We start from the raw sequence: 20,261 nt of genomic DNA, 5'->3' as shown, positions 1-20,261 counted from the left end.
TTCCCAGCGCCTTGGAAGAAGGCCGAAGTCGCGATGCTACCGAAAACGGGGAAGAAAGACCGGAGCAGCGTTCGATCCTGGCGGCCTATAGCCCTCCTCTCCTGCATCGGAAAAGGCCTCGAGAGGCTCGTTGCACGCCGGATAGCTTGGGCCATACACGACAACGGGCTCCTTAGCTGCACCCACGGCGGTGCCCTACCCAAACGATCGGCGACGGATCTGGTTTGTGCCCTCGCCCACGATATCGAGCAGGCTTTAGCTCGCGGGGAGGAAGTCACCCTTGTCGCATGCGACGTCCAAGGCGCCTTCGACGCCCTCCTCCATGGGCGATTGATACGGAAAATGCGGAGCCTCGGGTTTAGTAAAATGCTCCTTAGGTTCGTGATTAACTTTTTAAGCGGCCGCCAGGCCCGAGTCCGGCTGGAGGGTACGACCACGGGCTTTAGGCGGCTTGGGTGCGGCACCCCGCAAGGGTCTCCCCTTTCCCCGATCCTATATATGCTATATCTGGCGTACCTCGTCAAAAACGGTGCGAAGTGGCGGCTGGCATACGCAGACGACGTGCTTACATGGAAATCGTCACCCTCGTTGGAGGAGAACGTACGTTGGCTGGAAGATAAACTCCGGGATATGCACGAAATTGCGGCGGAAGAGAAAATCCATTTTGCAGCGGAAAAGACAGAGGTGATCCATATCACTAAGAAAAGGCACGGTCGCAACCCGGAAATCCGGATTAATGGTAGAACGGTTACCCCGGTCCAACTACCGGGCGGTCGACGCGGACAAAGCGCCTCCGGGGCCGAGCGTTACCCGGGCATGCGTTGGCTTGGCTTTTGGTTCAGCCGACGGCTAGACGGGCGCCGCCACGTGGCCGAAAGGGCTGCCAAAGCAATGGCGGTCGCTGCTCACCTCAAAAGCTTTGGGGCAGTAAGATACGGACCGCCTGCGGCTGCACTTCGCAAGGCAGCGGTGGCATGCGTGGGTTCCTCGGCCACCTACGCAGCCGAGGCATGGTACAACCCAGCGCACAAGCAAAGAGGACTCCTCAAAGCACTGAACAAACCGCTGGTTTTAGCGGCACGGGCAATCCTCCCGGCGTATAAAACCACCCCCTCGTCCACTGTTCTCAGGGACGCAGGACTACCCTCGGCCCGCGTCGCGCTGGCCTACACCCGCCTGAAATACGGCGCCCGACTAAGGCTCGCGGACAAGGGGCACCCCCTTGTCAGCCGCCTGCGTGAAACACCTCGTGCCCGCAACTCGGGCCATTCGGCCACGACCCTGCAAACGGCTGCACAACTTCTCCCGCGGATCCGGAGACTAGAGTTGCGCGCACCTCGCAATGCCCCGGATTCTCGCACTGACCCCACCGGAGGAGTCCCGAAAGAGGAAGCGGCCCGCCGCTTTATCGAATGGCTGGACATGGTATCACCTGACGATATCGTGGTATATACGGATGGTTCGGAAAAACACGAAAACAACTGCGTCCAAATAGGGTACGGATGGGCCGCTTTTAGGGCGGGCCTGGAATTTGCCGCAGGCTCCGCATCTATTACGCCGGAAAGCCACGTTTTCGACGCCGAGGCGATTGGCGCCCTAAAAGGGCTACAGGCGGCAGCCAAGGCCCAGCCAGGCGCCCGGATCTGGATTTGTGTGGACAGCACCTCGGTTATTTGGGGTCTTAGAGGCGACGCGCCGCGTTCGTCCCAATGGGCCTTTCTGGAGTTCCATGACCTTGTCGATCTACTCCGAAAACAAGGTACCGAGGTTCGGGTCCGTTGGTGCCCTGGGCACCAGGGAATCCCGGGAAACGACCGGGCTGACGAGCTGGCCAAGGCCGGCTCCGCCGGACCGCCGGACCCAGACCCGAGGGCTCAGCAAACCACGTATAGCGGTGCCGGCACGGTCCTCAGAGCCATTCTTTCGAATATAGAGAAGGACTGGTGGCGTAAAGAACTCTGTGAACGGTCCCCCGCATATAGGGAATGGAAATTCCAATACACACCGAGAAAGGAGCCCGAGGAACTGCGTTTGCCAAGACCCCTACTGGGCCATTATTTGGCCATGAGGACCGGCCACGGCGATTTCAAAGCCTACCATGACCGTTTCAACCACCAGGATGCAAACACCTCGTGTGCCTGGTGCTGGAAGCGGACCTCCCCTGAGCACCCGGTGCACTGCCGCTATTCGCGGGCGGTGTGGAGAAACTGGCCGTGGCCTGATAACGACCGGCCGGCCGGGCCGCCAAATCGCGCCCAACGCTGGAAATTCTTCCAGACAAGCTTCGGGCAACCGAAAAGCTTTGAGGCGTTTTCGATAGCCACCAACTACTTCAGCGCCCGCCCCAGAGCGGCCCGCCAGCGCCCCGCGCGCCACGAACGCACTTTACGCCTAGGGACACCGATCGTAAACGACTCGAACTCTGACGAGGAATAGACTTACTGCCTTTTCACCCACACTTCACGGCACAAGCCGTCAGACGAACCCTCCGTGCACCTTAGGCACGGGGTCGCGTCAGTGAACTAACCCCCTAAGCAGGACCGGGCCCGAACCCGGTCAGGCACGATCCGCCTCTGCCCTCCTTGTTTTCCCCCTGTGTAAATAAAGAAGATAGAACGCGNCCACCCGACGGTTCTTCGAATCGACAGGGCACCCTCTCACCCCCTCACACCTTCTGGGATTGCCTGCAGCGAGGAGGTAGTGCCGTTACGGGGGTTGGTTAGTTGTACGTGGACCGGAAGCACTGTGCCGGCGCGGCAGTCTCCAAAGGGTCCCGACAGCAAGACGTGGTCGGCCCATTGCTGGAGACGGCTTTGGGTAACGGGAAGCAAGAAACGTGGGCACGGCCTTGGTTCGCACCCTTGGTACACCCCGTGGACGGTGGGCCGTGGTGGAATAGTGTGACTGAGGCGCCCCATGCTTCTCACTCGCACTGGGAATCTGCGCCGGGTCTGGAGGACGGGAAGAACTCGATTGCATTCATGTCCACATTGTGGCGCTGGGCTAGCCCAGGAACCAACGGGGGACTAAGCTGTGGATGGACATGTACGGGGTGTCGCCGGCTTTTCGAAGCTTTCTACTCGCACTAGGGACGTACACCGGGGCAGATGATGTCGTCGGCATGTTAGGCGGAAGAGACGCTATTTTAGCCGGAGAGGACGGATGCGCGCGTCGGTCTACCAAGAGGCCTTTTTGTGGATGCGGTAGGCTTAAGGTGCAAACCTTGTATTTACGTGGCAGGCTGGGTATCCAGCGACTAGGAGGGCTCTAGCTGGCCTGTCCGTTAGAGGGTCTGGTCCAACCCTGTGACTATAGTTTACTGTAGGAAATGCAAGGGCCAGACCGCGCCCAACGCCGCAAATTCTTCCAGACAAGCCTCGGGCAACCGAAAAGCTTTGAGGCGTTTTCGATAGCCACCAACTACTTCAGCGCCCGCCCCAGAGCGGCCCGCCAGCGCCCCGCGCGCCACGAACGCACTTTACGCCTAGGGACACCGATCGTAAACGACTCGAACTCTGACGAGGAATAGACTTACTGCCTTTTCACCCACACTTCACGGCACAAGCCGTCAGACGAACCCTCCGTGCACCTTAGGCACGGGGTCGCGTCAGTGAACTAACCCCCTAAGCAGGACCGGGCCCGAACCCGGTCAGGCACGATCCGCCTCTGCCCTCCTTGTTTTCCCCCTGTGTAAATAAAGAAGATAGAACGCGCGCCGAGATACCCCTCGGGAGGTTGCTAACGGCCGGCTAACAAGCCGGGCCGAGCCCGGCGTTAACTAATACTACTACTACTACTACTACAGAATTTAGTGCACCCAGCGTATCGCTTTGGAAACGAAAGGCAAAAACCTTGCTTGTAAAAAGGATAGTGTCGGTTTAGCGGCAGACATGCGAGTCGGACAGATCACATGTGTAACCACGTGATCTAGGAACACGTAGCAGAGTCTTCAACAGATCCGCGCGATCTCGTAGATAGTTGCACTTAGCTTAGAAGTCATGCATTAGAATACCGATTTTGTTTGTTATATTGTTTTGCCGATCGCAGCGATCATACGATTCCTATCAACAGATAGGTCGTTAATTTTGCCTCTCGTCTGGCATTACAAAATGCACTTCTCAGCTTTGGACTACCCTTGATCGCAGTTTCATGGACAATATAGAGCTTGAATGGGCGTAACAGCAAAACGATCAAATAAAAGTATAACATAGCACCTAGATATTTTGTTGCGCAGATATTATGGAAGAACTCTGTAGCAGAAAACTGCATATCAATCATCCTTTTGACATTTGTAACAAAACAACAAGCGCCGCGATATCTCACGTTTGCATGCCGCTACATTTAAATCAATTGCAATTGCTCGGAGAAAATAAAATAAAATGATAAACGAAAAGGAAAGACGCAGAAAAATACAATAAAACATTTACCATCACTGGGCTTGTGGGTTGTCTATGTCGTTTAACATAGGTCCTCCCACTTCATATTCCAATCACGATTATTTTAAGTGAAAACAAGTTCTCGGTGGCCGGAAAATAATACTAAACGTACAATCCGTCCCAAACTGCGCTTACGGTAATAGTACGTTCCTTTACGTGACAAAGAAATGGCCGCAATCTTTGTAATCATGCTTTGGGGATTGGAACATTCATTCCAGATTGTTCACCCTGTTCACGCAGCACCTTAAGTTCTTCCTCCAACATAGCAATCTCGACGTCCTTATCTTGGATTTCTTGACAATGCCATTCATTAAACGCGGCATTCTCATTTTCCATTTCCTTGAGTTCAAATTCGAGTGCCGCTTTCAGTGCCTCGTTCGTTGAGATGGAATCCCGTAGCTGAGTGTTGGCATCCAAAGCAGCAGAAAGCTTCGACTCGAGCATTTGGTTTTGATCCCATAGCACTTTGTAGCTTTCGAAAAGGTCACTGTAGCTTTGCGATATTTTGTTACATTCCCGGCGGGAAGCTTCGATTAAATGGACTGCATTCCATAAGTAACGGTTGACTGCGTCGTATGTATTCTAACCAAGACTTTAGCGACGAAATTAAGAAAGAGCCAATGTGCTTACCGTCTGTCCGCTGGTCTCCAGTCTGGGTTCTTGTGCCAGTGAACCGGCTATAGAAACACTTGGGACATTGCAATTCATACGGACTGGCGACGTTGCGCGCGGTGGGTTCTCAAGCCTTGGGCTTGTGCCTTGTTTGCTCGCTGGAACGTCAGACATGGGCATTTTGCGTAGACAAAAGGTCTCGGTTGGAATAAACTAATTTTATAAAAAACTTAATATTGTAGGGAAAGCTCGGCTGAACCATACTGGGAAGTGTTAAACATATTAATTTATCGCTGTGTCGCTTTTAACTTTATCAACATTTCAGCTCTACTTTTGCTTCTCTCCCAAAAGCTGTCCGGTACGGGCCAATTCTTGGGCTCCGTCGCCTGCTTTTGTACTTTGATCATCTGTCCCTGTTTGCGATTGCAAGTTTCTTTAATTTGTTTTAATTTGATTTATGCCCGTGTGGTAAATCCGATTTCCCGCCACCACTTCAACTTCAAATTTATATTTCAATTTGCTAACGTGGACTTTTGCTTTCCATAACATTTCCCTAAAAGAAAGAAAAAAAACCAATGTTTGCAGCCATCTCTAATTATCAGCCTGACGTTTGGCCTGATGCACGGATCCTAAGGTCTGGAATTTTAGGAAAGTTTCCGAGACGTGTTATTCTTTCGGACAAATTCAACGCGGATTCCCGTGAATGACCCGAGGTCCTCCTTCGAATAGGTGTCTTCCGTTGGTTTCGACCTTGCTTTGGCACCTTTTGCACCTTTTGCACCCTTTTTTCATGCAGCAAATTAAGCATATCCTCGATATCGCTTGGCTTGTAAACTTTCGACTTTACTGAAGCTTTCTGGAAACGTAAAGTTAGGTCTGGTCATGCACCGGTGGGCGAGTAAAGCAAACCTTTTCCGCGATCTTTCCGTCGCAGCTGTATCCTTCCGATTCGAAAATAACAAACTCGTCCTTGTCTGGGTATTCTATATAGAGAGCTAGCTCGACCCCGGGGAGTTTTCCGTATTTGTAACACTTGCTCAGCAATCCCTTAAGGTTTCGATTGATTTTTTTCTGGTGTCGCTGCTTGCTTTGTTCTCGAGGGTTCATCGCGCATATCCGAAAGAATCGAGGATTTAAATATAAATATGAAATGAAAGGGCTGTCTTGAGAGTTGCGAAAAAAACAGGCCCTAAATACAGGATTTGTCCAAATTTGGGCTTGCAAACCAAATGCCAACGTTGTGACGTTGAGATTTCAGTCACATAGACAGGAGGGAAAAGGCTCCATATTCGAGTGGGGATCCAGGCCCAGAATTTGGGCGCCTTACCGGCACATTGTCGGTGGACCAGGCTAGGCACACCGGCGAGTACGATGTAACTATCACAGTTGCTGGAAACACAATTGCAGTAAAATTGACTAATTTGTTGATAGGAATCATATGATCGCTGCGATCGGTAAAACAATATAAAAAAAACGGTATTCTTATGCATGTCCTAAGGCTAAGTGCATCTACGAGATCGCGCAGATCTGTTGAAGGCTCTGCGACGTGTTCCTAGATCACGTGGTTATACGCGTGATCTATCTGACTCGCATGTCTGCCGATAAGCCAACAGCAGCAGCGAATTCAACCAGCATCTGCAACAGTCTGACCAGCTTCGTTGGCCAATGATAGCCTCCCAAACCACCTGCTGCAGTTTTGGTGCATGTGCGGGAGGCCCTCATATGGTTAGCAGTCAGTACTTCAACAGAACTAACATTTCGAACAATGGAGGAACATCAAGCCGATTAGAGTTGGGTGGGCGAGTTATGTGGCGCTTGAGAGAGGTTCCGCCCTAGAACGAGGGCCCAAGCTACGCCGAACTCCGCAGTTCGATTCTTACTAAAGCAGCTGCTAGTTGTTCAGGAGGGTTGCGGGACAAAAAGAGTGCAATTTCCCTAAGCCTTGCTCTGTCCAGCTTTTGTTGGGCGAAATAAGCGACAGGGCAGGGAAAGCATTGCGAAGCAGATACATAGATACGAACACATGTGTAAAGCTGCTGCTTGCAACCAACAAAAGTGCAGGCTGCAATGCAACCCAAGAACCACCAACAGCGCCAGGAAAAGGTCACGGTGGGAATGGATATCTAAATTTAGCGACCAATAGGCCTTAACACCAAATCATCCGAGTCTCGGCTGCCTAATTGTCGAAATAATGTAGATCTTTGTCAAATTGGAACAATCCACTGCTCCACGCCGAAAAACGAACTGCTAACGTTGTATCGCAGATGCTTGCATCGCTTACTGTCCACTCGGCACAAAGCGACGCTAGACTCCGCAATTTTCTACTGCTCATGCTCGCAATCGGAATGCGAGCTTGCCACTAGCCGGCTCGCTTATGGAGGGCCTCCTACATGGTTTAAAACATGTTGGTTGCATGCGGGGCTCTGCTACCTACCGTTCGCCAGCCCTGTTTTTTTGCGAGTCCTTCTTCACCAATTATCCGGATCCCGCTTTGCATTTGTCCGTATCATGTCCATGCCGATGCTTGCCTGATATGACAAAAACGGTGTGACGAGCCTGCTGACAGGGCTGCCCTCATATACCCATGCAACCTCCGAGAAACAGAAGCCCCGATTAGGAATAGAGTTTGGCTCGAGTTCCTTCGTCCCGCTGCGTCATACGTATGACTTCTAAAAACAGCTTAACGGCACGCTCGGGATAGGTAAGCCCCGCCCCTATCCACTTTTACCCATGCACTCAGCTCCAACCCATCTCAAGTCAATGTTCTATCGACATACGGCCACGCGACGGACTGGAACTAGCGCAAATATTTCGTCAAACGGGGATGTTGTCGACACATGAGTTCTCGTAGTGTAAATTTACAACCTTTGTTTTTCATCATCTCTTTTTATTTTTTTTTCAACCCTGACTCTTCTTTGCCCCTTGGCCCCACCCTTGACTAACCTGTAAGAGTAAGAGTAAGAGTAAGGAGAATGGTTTGCGGCAGAAAAGAAATTCATGCTCACCGTATAAGAATGTTACCAGGTCGCTGCAAATGGAATTGGGGCGTGTACTTTGGCGTACCCCTGTTTGCCCTATTTTTGCACAATACTTTTTCTACACGTATAGGCCGGTCCGTCAATAATAGGGGCCACGCCCTTTCCCTTCAACTCCTGGCGGGGTTACCCCGCCTAAACTGTCTTGACGCGGTTCGCTCGTCAGCTGTATATTCTCTCTTCATTTACACCTTCGCTATCCTAACAAACCCATTTTCAGCCAGATGAATCGTTTTAATATCTTGCGTGAGGAAATTACCTCACTCATAGGCACTAAAATTGTCAGCGCTAACAGGTTTCAGGAAGGCCAATCCCACGAGGTCTATAAGATCTCGACAGAGGACGGGGGAAGTTACACCTTACGGATCCCAAAAGACGAGACGGCTACCCTTATTGCCAAAAAGGGTACTACCCTCCTCAAGGCCCTTAAGGATAGGCAGCCTACATTGCAAATACCTTCGGTCATTCATCAATCGCCACGCTTCGTCATTTTACAGTTTCTCAGCGGGGGGCCTCTCGAATCATGGAACAATATAACTTTGTCTCGGAGCAGGCGCAACACTTTATTGGTGGGCCTCGGCAAGCTCATGTTTCAGATTTGGACCAATACAGCTTCTGACATGCCTCTATGTAAGTTATACCGCCGGCACTGATCGAACGTTCGAGTACTGATTCCGCAATAGCCGTCCCTATTACTTATAAAGCCTGGTTGGTCAACGAAGTGGACAAGGGACTTAGACGATCCTTGAACAACTCTGGCTGGGGCGATCCGGCTCACTTTCTCCATCGCCGTACCATAGTCCACGAGATGGTACCCGACGACGACAATTCATTGATGGCATTGAAACACGGAGACCTAAATGCGTGGAACGTTATTGTAAACGAGATGGGACTTACTGGGTAAGCTGCTACCTCAAATATTTAAATATAATAACGACTAATTCACTGCGATTTCTAGAGTAATTGATTGGGATACTGCTCAAATGGTACCACTCGCTGCTGCGGTTCAACACCCACTGTTTATCGCCGACATTCCAGGGTGGCGAAACGACAATGTGCCTCCAGGAATGACATTTGAAGACGATAGGACCGAACTGGAACGGATTATATACACGGCCTCTTTATCCTCATCTTTACCTACAGCTAAGGAGATCCCGAAACTGCTCTGCACTAGTCGGGAAAGGCAATTTTTCGAGATGTCGCTTCGGAATAAGCGAATTAACGCTGAGTTTACGCTTGTCAAATTGGTCCCGAATCGAATTAACAAGGCTTTGGCACTGCAAAACTTGGCCGAGTTTCTTGAATTGAACCCGGACTTGCGGTCGAACTTGAATGTCAGGAAATTGGAAAATAACTTGCGAGAGACACCAGCCGCTGATTGTGGCAAAATCAAGACTCTCGTCGGATTAGCACTGGATAGTACCACGGGGCTAGAGCAAATGGGGCTGGCTGTGTGGGTTTGAAACTTTCATTACGTCAGAGGTCATTTATAGCTTGTCCAATCATGGCCGGAAGCGGAGCAACAAGAAAGGTACCTAGGTAGTTCTAGATACGTCAATCAGTCCTTTATATATTCGTACCTTTCCCGCACAAATGCATATCCATAAGTACAGATGATGTCTCGGGGCTGGCACCTCTGATTTTTTTATCGAATTTGAACCAAATGATCACTCCCTAAAGCCGTGATGTGGGCCAAAATCTGTCAAATTGAGAATGTCGGGAGACCAGGGTCAAAACCTGCGGGCGAATAACACTGCCACTACCATGGTTTCGTATATCGATGATGTGATTTACAAGCGACTCACGTACTCGAACTTAACTGCGGAGAAACCGATTGGAATTGCGACACAAGCCGGGGAGAAACACAAGCCAGAAACGAAAAAAGAAAACGCCTGTTTGCTTAAGGACAAAAATACTGCAACGCCACAGCTTGCCGCCCACGTCGTTGTCGGTAGTGCGCCATACATCCTCGCCAGAAAGGACCATGTGTCTGCATGCGCTGGTTAGGGCCAGTTCTTGGATTCACCTTGTGTAGTGGCGACTGGCTGGAGGTGGGGGAGCGCTTACCGGGGCTTTTCCATGGCTTGGAAGATGGTACACTGCTACCCTCGGCCGTCTCAACGGCTTTTATGCAGTATAGCTGCTGCAATGTCACGAGATCGTGGGGAAAGCAAATGTGCTCCAGCATGACGAGAAACGATGATGATTTGGATTTTAGTCATGACCTACACAGTTGCAGTTGGCTTATGTTTCCACGCAAGGTTACGACGGTATACAAAATGAAAACATCCCGCTCCAGTGTTCGTCTTTTGTAGATGGCTGATCAGAGCCAAAAGTGGATGTTTGCAGCTATTGTGCAGGCAAGTCTGGATCTTCCTTCATTTAATCAAGTAGACTTGAGTAGCGATGGGACGTCCCCAAACTCTAAAGATTTAATCTCTGTATTGAAGGCGGAAGACACATTGTCTCAAAACTGTACAAATTATTTTAAGATATACAAGATCAAACTGGGGGACTGGACAGTAAGTAGTGCAGGCTGTTTCAAAATGTTATTGCAAAGAAAAGGTAGCCAGACAGGTACGGCAATATGTGAATGGAGCAGGTTGGTCAAGGGGTATCCACCGTCAGTTTAGGTACGTCATCAACATGATGACCAGCTTTTGGGCGACCAAAGGGTGGGTAGTTCAGAATGAGGATTGGAGAGACAAAAGCTTGGAAGGAACGGAGAGGTCTTTCCCATAGTTACGCAAAGTTTGTTGTTTTCAAAGATCCGGAAAGGCTGGGATTCCAAGGATTTACATCTTGCTAGCGCAGAACGGAAAGTTGAACAATTGGAATCGCGATTGGAGGCGGTAGCACCCCGGAAAAAACAGAGGGTCGAACCGGACCCGAATACTACGTTCGTCGGGCTTAGGGAGCGGGCCCAAAATGAGGCTGGTGCAATTGAAGTCGATCGTGAAGAATCATCTGAATTTGACGATTCCAGCGAAATAGTTGACTGTATTGTTGCCGTTAGTTAGATGGTCAATATCACGGATTGTTATTCGGCGTCACGTCTGCGATAGTGATTTTCAAGGGGTAGACACTACTAGGGGGTCCCGACTTCCCCATGCGATCATGAGCAGTAATGCATGAAATACAGTTAAAGAAGTCCGGGTTGTGTGCCTTGCCAATTGCTGCACGACAGGGTTGTTGTACCGTTAGAACAGCCTATCCCAGACATGATTTGCCTCATGCGAGTGTGCCTACGTAGCAAACATGGTCGTGTGAGATCCGAGGCACTAAAACTAGCTTCTTATCCTGTTGATTTGCCACCTCCAAAAGCCCCTCTTCTCTTGTGGGAAAACTTTTGTTGGCCTAATGCAAGCCTTTAGATTTTTTTTATCCTTATCGATAAGTACTTTTTTCCTATATCTGTTCTTCCCTTTCCATATCGGATTTTGGTACCCTTGCGACTCCCCATTAACAAGTCGACATGCGCCGCAAAAAGCTACGCGTAGTCAACGTCCGCGCCAGGCGTCCGCTTGAGCGGAAATGGCCACCCAACCGGTAAATGCATAAATCAATTTCTCCTTGGCTCGAATTCTTCAATGACTTGCTTTAATTCCTAAGACAGATCTTGTTGGAATCATTCCTCGACTACACCTTGCCGTTCGCGACCGTTGACCACTCCCCGACCAAGAGAATATGCGACCGTCGCGCTGCTTCCGATGCCAAATCCCAGATTGCGTGTCCCATATCGATGAGTGAGGATCGCCACGTTGCACTTAGTCATTTGGAACCTTTAGATCCCAAGGCTATGTTCGTTGCTACGACCGACAAGACGACCAACGTTGCGCACGGAAGCTCTGCAGCTGTGTTTGAGAACAAGAAGTTACCTGAGATTGAAAGCAGTGTCGTGCCGCCAGCCGGAGATAGACCTGTCACAATTGAGGCACGAAAGGATGGTGATATTAACCACACTAGTAGTAGACCATATGTTTAATTAGGTAACTACTACAAAGTTGGTCTGCTGATCTTAATTGAATTTTGATGTTTCAGGTTCGAAACTTTGATGCTTCCATTTTTTTGGTGTAGTAATCTTTGGTTGGTTGGATGGCGATTTGGTCCGTCGTTGTTTTTGCGGATCCATCCAGGAGTGTCTGAGGAGAAAATCCAACTTGGGCTTTTGTCCGGTCGCCTGATCCCTATATTGAATGGACGTCGTTAACGCTGCATCAAGCTAAGGACACGTCGAAGTGGTGAAGTTTCTGCTCGAAGAGGGGGGCGATTGGACGGCCGCGACAACAATGGATTAATGACGTTAGTATCACCTTCCCTGCGTGCGTGAATTATGCGATTTATTACATTTCTTCCAGTCTCACACGGCCTCTTGAACTTGAGTTTTGAGCCATGCAAGGTCGATTTGTGCACTTACCTGTTGGACGGCTAATTTTGCTTGAGCGGAAGCCTTGCGCGGACATTAGCGACGCGGGGTTTTTTGCGGCGCATTTTGCGCGTCGCGTCGATCGCGAAGTTGCAAATACGTCGGAATTTGATGTGGTATGAGAGAAGGAAACTGGCCGTTTATCGACAAAGATAAGGTTTAGCTTTGATATAGAGTAAGGGTTAGGTGATAAGGGTGATCCCATGTGCCCTTCAAGGTGTCACTCCGTACTAGCGAGGGTACTCGTTGCAAATTCTCTAAGTGCTAGCACGGGTTAATGGTCGAGGGAATGCGAAAGGTGGAGGCGGAAGGAATGAATGTAGTGGGCCGATGTCATGGGTCTACCGTTAGTAACAATTTGTAGTCTTCTGTCTCCACTGCTAGATAATATGTCTAACATAAGTTAGCTCCGGAATTCTGGGGCTTGCAAACGATTTCTGGCGGCTCCGATAAATCGGAAAATTTAATGTGCAGGGCGAGCTCTGTGAAAACAAGGCAAGCCTGCGAATCTGTTGCGGATCAGAACGGAATGTAACCTTGATTGCAGTGACGCTTCTCTGGTATAACTTATCGCAAAAGTTAACCCAAGCCAACGAGGCCGGTAATTGATGTAATATTCCGCTAGCTGTCGACGCCCATTTCAATCGTGGCATTAGGGTCCGAAAGAGCCAAAGATCATCCGCCAATCGCCACTTACTTGCTGGAAGGATATTTGTTATTGTGAAAAGCGGTACGCCCACATAACCAACAGATCTGATTGTAGACACCCCTGCCTTCCAAATCATGCACTTACATTGGCGCTGACGATCTTTCCAACAGAAAACAATTTGACGGATAAGTACGGTTATCTTCTTTTAATTCAAACTAGTTAAACCTTTGCTAACGCAGGAAAGACTGCATTCACAAGCCAGGCAGAAACAAATCCGGACAGGCAATGAGGCCCATGCAACCTGAACCCATCGGCAGGAAAAGTGGTGGGCGAGGCAGAAATTTGCCTCGTGAGCGTCCGCGTCTCAGTTTATAAAGCGTTTCTTGTTCCAAAGTAATTGGGATGTATAACAGGTCGATCAAGGAACGAGCTTGGTGTTGGCTGCGGGTGCAATTTTAAACTTTTTGGAGCCACCGTCTGGACAGACCTGCGCGCCTATTTACATACTCGGAACAACCGCTCAAACCATTGTCTGAGATCTGTATCTATCCAGTGACCCAAAATGCGCATTACAGCCAGAAGTTTGTATAAATCACGCAGATTCGAAGTGCTCCCAATCGAGATTTCATATACCAGCTCAAATGCCTCGCCACCCCTATTGCAGACGAACGCCAAGTTCCATGCATGCTCAGTAACCAAGATAACTGGCATGGCGTCAGGAAGACAAATATCATCGGCGCAGCTATCCACCCATGCCTGGACTCTCTTGTACCATGCAATGGTCCATAAAGCAAGCTGAATGCGGCCTTGTTCGGCTCCCGCAGCAGAAGCCTTGGTCTCGACGCTTACACCAATAGGCCGCAGAGTTAGCGGGTTACATGTGGTTTGGTTAACAGATAAATCTGCTGGAAAGTCGCAGGCATAGATATGCTCTTTAATTACTGCCAGAGGAGTAGAAGCAGTATCCAAAGTCAGGGCAAAATCTACCATCTTTCCCCCGACAGTATTGCCAGAACACCTGATCGACCCGGATTCTGACGCTGAAACTGAAGGTCCTGGCGAGATGCGTGTGATTGGAAGCCATTTGGACTCAATTCTTGCTGTTGTGAAACCCCCATGGTTCACCTGAGGTCATTACTATCTTTCGCCTTGAACCGCACCCAATCTATCTGGTTCTGTATTCGAGTCTTTTTTTGAGACTGAGATGCAAATGGTCTTGGGGGCACCCCGGAAATGCTGTAAATGCCTACCAATTTGGGGAGCCTTGCCACATAACGGCGTCGTTACTGCTGTGTGAGAGGCCTCCTACATAATTAATTCATTTTGCGATAAATGACCAAGTCATCAACTACCCAGGTTAGCATTCATTGACAGGGATTATCATACAATGTAATGTCTTGATCAACAGGTCGGGCACGAAGGCTTGCCCATCTTTTTCCATCCTTCCTTAAAAGGGCTAACACTGGCTTAGTAGGATTTTCAAAATAACGTTGGCCTAGCTTAAGCGAAAAGCACAGCTTGGCTACATTTCGTTGCCTGCCGGTCACAGGAATACTACCTATCCTGCAAGCGCGATCAACTTCCCAAATGCTACCGGGAACGTTTCTATTTGCCAACATACTCCCATATAACGGCATCAATTCCAATTGGCCCTGAAGCTACGCCAACACAAACCGAGTCGGCCAAAATTGAGCTAAAGACCACATGTTTGACAACCCTCTGGGAAACATCCTTGCTGGGGGCAGCATCTGAACAACACTTGGCAAACCGCCAAAATGGATTTTTTGCTGCCCGGCCCGGAATGTTCATCCGATGGCTCCGCTCATGTCGTATGAGCCAATGGTGTCTAGATGGTTGAATGACCAAGCTCGTTTTTTTGTTTCGTATATTCCCCAGGAATATAACAAACCATGACTCAAGCCACGGAGCTTTCCATCTCTACCTCCTCCATGAGGAAGTTCATTTCCATGTATTTATTTTATTCGTAGGTCTTCAATTCTGTTTGTGGCCTTACACCAAAGTTAGGTGGTGATAAAAAAAGGTGGTGGGTGACCCCGCTTCCGTTGCGTTATTTTTGGACAGGTGCTTTACTTTAAAATTAATGTCTGTCTGTATCTCGTTGCGTAAATCTTGGACGTCGATTGGTGGAACGCAGGAAATGTGACAAGGGTGGCCAAAAAGATAGCCCTACCTCCCAGCGATCGCCAATTCTCCATGGTAGAACCAGTGTAAGCACCTGGAGTTCGACCACACGACGAAACAGCATTCCAATATCCTCGGAGGATGCCGTTGTATAAAAATAAAATAAAAATAAATAATAAAAAACCATCCGCATCATTTTGCCACTTTGTCTCTGGCGTAGGTATCTGCGAAAACCAGACCTGTCACTGGAAGACTTTGTCGGAAGTGCCGGATGGCGGATGGATGCAGGTTGGCATTTCATTTTTAGATTGGCAGGCCCTCTGAGTTGTTGGTGTTGTTGTAAAAAAGAACCCCTGTCGCACTGGGGGTCCTGAACTACGTGCATGCGAACGGTCAAATTAAAGCCAGGGTGGAAACCTTTTGCTGCAAGGAATGTGCATCCGATGGCTCCGCTCCTATCTTATGAGTCATCAACCCATGACCTCGTCCGACTAGGACAATATGATGAAGCTGGATGTTTTTATTATTATTATTTTTTTTATACAGTGCAACCTTTTTTCGGTATTGTAGGAGGCATCGCAGTCGCAAGCCAGGCAGAAACCCTAATAGGCATGAAGAGACCCATGCAAGCAAGGCGGGAATCTACCCAACCGGCGACAAGCAAATTCGTTGTTCTGATGCGGCTTAAAGCCTTCTGACATGAGCCTGGATGCATTATTAAAACCAACGGTTGCAACAATCAGAGTGAGGGGCACACCAGTAAGGAAAGCAACCAGCTTAATTTAGAGTGCTCAACCTTGGAAAGTAAGCTTAACGTGGTTTATTAGTACCCTGGACTTGTTAGTGTTCTGGGCACTTGAATCTCAGACTCGTTAGCCTCGAACTTCCCTCAGAGCTTGACTAGCTGCCCTTCGACGTCCTGTGGGCTCCTTGGCAGTTTTCTCAACTCTTGCGCTAACTCAAGGATCACCTTCCTCCTGATCGATCTGGTTGCTAAAACCACATTCGTCATCTCAGCCCGAACCTAACCGCTTATTTTATCTCTTAAATCCTCCCAGGCCGATATTCTGGAGATCTGGGTCTGCATTTCCTTTTGTTCGTTGGACATTTGCGTGAGTTTTTCAATGATAACCTCCAGCTTGTTGCCTGCCGCATCGTCAAATAATTGCTTTGGTCTCGAATTCTGCGTGCTTGTTGGCGTCTCATTGATGTACTTTTGTGCAAGTGAAGTCTGCAAAGGAGACTCCTGACCTTTATAGGTTTCTGCGCGACGCTTTTTGCTTCTTTGATTGGCTGGCGGATCGGGAATTTCGCGCTTTCCTATTTTATTAGGTCACATACTGTAAGGTTTTGTCTAACAGTTTGGGAAAGACCGTAAGGCGACATACTTTTAAGCTCAAGATTCTGAATTTCTTCGGGGGCACCGGGGAAATAGTGACTGGAAATAGGTATTTGCTGCTGCTGCTCCTGCTGGACGATTGCTGAACTAAAGCATTCTTGGATCCCAGATAATGATCGAACTTCGGAAGTAGCTGAGGATTGGTAATTGTCAATGTTGACCGATGTCGCGTCCACTTTTGTGCTGAATTCGCAAACATAGTTGCGTTTCACGCAGTAGGAACACATTGGCCTTGCCTCATCGCACTGGAGTAAAAAGACACAAGTAAGCAATGGTTTTCTTACCAGGGATAGAAGTATTATGTTTGGCACAGAGGCAGAAGCACTCAAATAACATAGAGGAGGGTCGATGTTGACCTTGATAAAAACCATACCTTTATCCGTCTCTTTTTACAAGCGGCACATCCGTGCTTTGACTTTAAGTGCGCCCGCCGCCTCGCGATTGGCCGAGATGTGGTTTTGCGAGTGCCCCCAAGCGAGCACATGTTGGCTGGATTTGGCATTAATTCCTGACGCCGAGCTGTTTTCGTAAGGAGGTAGAATGACAGAAGGCTGGAGAGGTAGTGGCAAAGTGTCAAAAAGGACAAGGCTTTGTGTAGTGTGCAAGAAAGAAAAGCCAGCGGGAAAGGCTGGGTAGCGATCCAATGGTTCCGGCTTCAAAACTAGTTGAGTCCTCCTAAAAGCTACCGTTCTGCTTTACTAAGCTGCCGCAAAGACTTAAATAACCGTCCCGATTATGAGTTCTTCCTTCCACCATCCAATATGAAGTCCACTTATTGGCTGTTATAAATTTTGCAGGGACATTATCGTAGCTGTATTTACATACCGATCGCCTGTCAAGCAAGCATTTCCAGCAGGCCTTGCCTGAAAGAAAGCCACAATGGGCCTTTTTCGACACACTGGATACGCATCCGATGGCTCAGCTCCTGTCCTATGAGTCATCCACCCATGTTTTCGTTGATGTTTCTGTCCAACGACAATTTGGTAAGTTCGTCCTTCCCTTCTTCTGATGCAAGCTGATGCGAACCTTCTTCGATAATGCAGGAGGCATCCAAATCCCTGTTATAGATCCCCAAAAGAGGTCAAGACTGGTTACCTGTCCATCCGCACCGGAGCCGCAGCCGGTCGCAAGACCCTGGATAGTCGTGGCTGTTAGTCTAGGCCTGTGATTTGACGCATGTACCGGCAAATATTCGCCGTATGCAGCAAACCGTGTTTAAAAAAAAAGAAAACCGCGATCAAGGGACACGAAATTACGAAGCCACTGTCGAAAACATTCCTCGGCGCCCTAAAATTAATCATTCAGCCCTCTAATATGGACGGCAACCCCGGTGTTTTGTCGCATCGAGCGTATGCCTGGCGCTGACGGCTGCCTCAATTGTGGCCATGGTTCGCGACTGCAGGATACCCTGGTCAAATCGCTGTTGCCCACTAGGGAGACGGTCCGCTATCCGGAATTCAGCGAACGCATGCTTGTACCTGTGATGATTGGATAGCATGTTTGCAGGGTGTGTGGGAGGGTAGAATCTGTCTGGCACTTGGATGGGATTCCGCAAGGACCCTTGACACCAGATGCTCATCCTTTCCTCTTTAATTCCAATCGCCTGCCGAAGAGTTTACGAGCTGTATCCGGTCACTTGCCAGTACACTGCATATTCCCCATGCTAAGCCTTGATTGCCTCATCTACGGCGATTAGATTTAGATTGCAAGGGTATTGGTAAATGTTATGCGGATTTGCATTACAATAAAATAAATTTCCAGATTCGTCAAATTATCGTCAGCCGGGAATAATATTGATGAAGACATGGATCGATGGCTCGTAAGCACATTCATTCCATGGAGCGACAAAATCAACACTGCATTTAGTTTCACCGTTCGCATGCACGACTGGACTTGCAAGTTTGGTTACAACCGCCTAGGGGGCCTGCCCTACCGAAATGACCCACCCTCCTTAAACCCGCCAGAAGCAACGCACCGCACCGAATATTGTAAGATGATTGCAGAAGATGGTTGCAATTGTATGTACACCTATTATCTGGGGCTTTATGACCATTGTGTGACTTGATCAGCTGCCGGGATGGTCATTTGGGAAAACCGCAAATTAAGGGGTTTAGAGAGATATACGACGACACGACCCAGTTTGAACGTTGGCACCCAAATACAACCAATTGGATGGGAGCCGTTGAAAGATTCGACGAGTATCCCCTCGAGTTGCAAAACACTTTAGCACCTAGATACAATCCAAAACAGGGAATTCACTACGGGCGGCGAGATCCTATTTTAGCCATACGTTGCTGTTCTACTCCGGAGTTTGACTTATAGCAGGTAGGTTAGTTGTCGGCTGGTTGACGATATCGTTATTGCCGCTGGGCCTTACCTGGTAGGTGGCACGTTTGTCCCACGAATTGTCTGAGTGATACGCTTCAAATCCCAGAGTCGAATCGAATTGGCACCTTCCACATTCTTTATTCGCTTGTCCCTCGCATGACCGGCAACCCTTTCGACAAGTGATTGATTGAGAATTTCCACAGCCTCTGACCACTTTGGGATCCTCACTGCTATCGTACGAAGTTTGTTGCAGTAATGTTCTCCTTCTGAAATCCAGTGGTAGTGCTTGACGATTTCCTTACCCCACTGCTTACTGACGGTGATAATGCTTTTCTGCAGTTCATTTTGACGATTCTTCTTCTCTGCAACTCTCTCGTCGAATTCTTTCGATGGATTTGCATTTCTCTGATCCTCAGTAAGTGCCTTGAGAAATGCCGCATTCCAGCAGATGAATTTGTTATCGAGGGCATCTTGCGTCCGAAGTAAATCGTTCCGGATTTTCTTGAACTACTCAAGATCAGGTGCTTTAAGGAATTTTTGTATTTCCGTAGTTTGATGAGGAGCTAAAAGGTCCACATTATCAAGGATGTCGTCTACATCCAGTTCATCAATCATAGTGGCGGCAAATGATGCCAAAAATGGATGTCCTAATTTTGTTCCTCTGGAGCCTGGAACTGGCGTGGCAGCTATTTTTCGTGGGACTGAAATCGAACGGTGATTGATTGCAAACTCACGACGGAGTTACTTCATTTAAAAGTACTGGTCAGTTTTGTCCCGCTTGAACTTTTTTTTCGTTACTATTGATTTGACCCGCTTTTTGACTGACCAGTACATTAACGCTAAGTTCCTTGGGGTTAGTGGAGAAAACCGATTGATTTGGGGGCCCAAGTACCTGTAGCAGCTTGGGGAGAATGCACCCAACACTTATCCGCGCTCGTAAGCCCCTGGCACGTTACGGGGCCTAGCCGATCTGCAATGATAGGCGGGGGAAACCAGGCTCCTCTACTCAAGCGGCAAAGGGGTTCAACAACGCCCTTTCTGCAGCCGTAATTGGTCATTGTGCGGCCTGCATTCAGTCACAGTATCTTCGCTTAAACTTTGGCTACAAAGACACGCAGCATGCAGCGCTTGGCACTGAACAAGTGGCCAATCACAGAGCCCAGCCATGGTGGATGGGAGGATGATATAACCAATGACGAAGACGAGTGTTATGCCGATTTGTATTGGGGTTCAG

At 49.0% G+C, this 20,261-nt stretch overlaps 6 protein-coding genes across 6 annotated transcripts; 2 read left to right on the top strand and 4 right to left on the bottom strand.

Annotated features, from left to right (window-relative positions):
- Window positions 1-4,622: 4,622 nt before the first annotated feature.
- Window positions 4,623-5,228, bottom strand: PpBr36_11296 (uncharacterized protein; the record flags this gene model as incomplete). Its single annotated transcript, XM_029898398.1, has 3 exons — window positions 4,623-4,923; window positions 5,067-5,113; window positions 5,151-5,228. The coding sequence occupies 3 exons, from the start codon at window positions 5,226-5,228 to the stop codon at window positions 4,623-4,625; spliced, it is 426 nt and encodes a 141-aa protein (XP_029743436.1).
- A 418-nt stretch (window positions 5,229-5,646) lies between these two features.
- Window positions 5,647-6,155, bottom strand: PpBr36_11295 (uncharacterized protein; the record flags this gene model as incomplete). The annotated part of the gene is made up of 2 exons (XM_029898397.1): window positions 5,647-5,904; window positions 5,958-6,155. The coding sequence occupies 2 exons, from the start codon at window positions 6,153-6,155 to the stop codon at window positions 5,647-5,649; spliced, it is 456 nt and encodes a 151-aa protein (XP_029743433.1).
- A 2,224-nt stretch (window positions 6,156-8,379) lies between these two features.
- On the top strand, window positions 8,380-8,987 carry PpBr36_11294 (uncharacterized protein; the record flags this gene model as incomplete). The annotated part of the gene is made up of 2 exons (XM_029898396.1): window positions 8,380-8,713; window positions 8,788-8,987. Coding segments are annotated over 2 exons (534 nt in total), but the record flags the coding sequence as incomplete, so codon positions are not given.
- Window positions 8,988-11,406: 2,419 nt separating this feature from the next.
- PpBr36_11293 (uncharacterized protein) lies at window positions 11,407-12,068 on the top strand (the record flags this gene model as incomplete). The annotated part of the gene is made up of 2 exons (XM_029898395.1): window positions 11,407-11,632; window positions 11,696-12,068. Exons 1-2 carry the CDS (start codon window positions 11,559-11,561, stop codon window positions 12,066-12,068), a joined length of 447 nt encoding a protein of 148 aa, XP_029743431.1. The 5' UTR covers window positions 11,407-11,558.
- An 834-nt stretch (window positions 12,069-12,902) lies between these two features.
- PpBr36_11292 (uncharacterized protein) lies at window positions 12,903-14,283 on the bottom strand (the record flags this gene model as incomplete). Its single annotated transcript, XM_029898394.1, has 2 exons — window positions 12,903-13,010; window positions 13,666-14,283. Coding segments are annotated over 2 exons (726 nt in total), but the record flags the coding sequence as incomplete, so codon positions are not given.
- A 2,041-nt stretch (window positions 14,284-16,324) lies between these two features.
- On the bottom strand, window positions 16,325-16,944 carry PpBr36_11291 (uncharacterized protein; the record flags this gene model as incomplete). The annotated part of the gene is made up of 2 exons (XM_029898393.1): window positions 16,689-16,944; window positions 16,325-16,620 (listed from the first exon to the last, which is right to left on the bottom strand). The coding sequence occupies exons 1-2, from the start codon at window positions 16,924-16,926 to the stop codon at window positions 16,325-16,327; spliced, it is 534 nt and encodes a 177-aa protein (XP_029743429.1). The 5' UTR covers window positions 16,927-16,944.
- Between the last annotated feature and the right edge of the window lie 3,317 nt (window positions 16,945-20,261).

Source organism: Pyricularia pennisetigena (assembly GCF_004337985.1).
Source record: "Pyricularia pennisetigena strain Br36 chromosome Unknown Pyricularia_pennisetigena_Br36_Scf_14, whole genome shotgun sequence".
NCBI lineage: Eukaryota > Fungi > Ascomycota > Sordariomycetes > Magnaporthales > Pyriculariaceae > Pyricularia > Pyricularia pennisetigena.
Note: the sequence above shows the minus strand (reverse complement) of the source record. Positions and strands in the feature narration are given on the sequence as shown.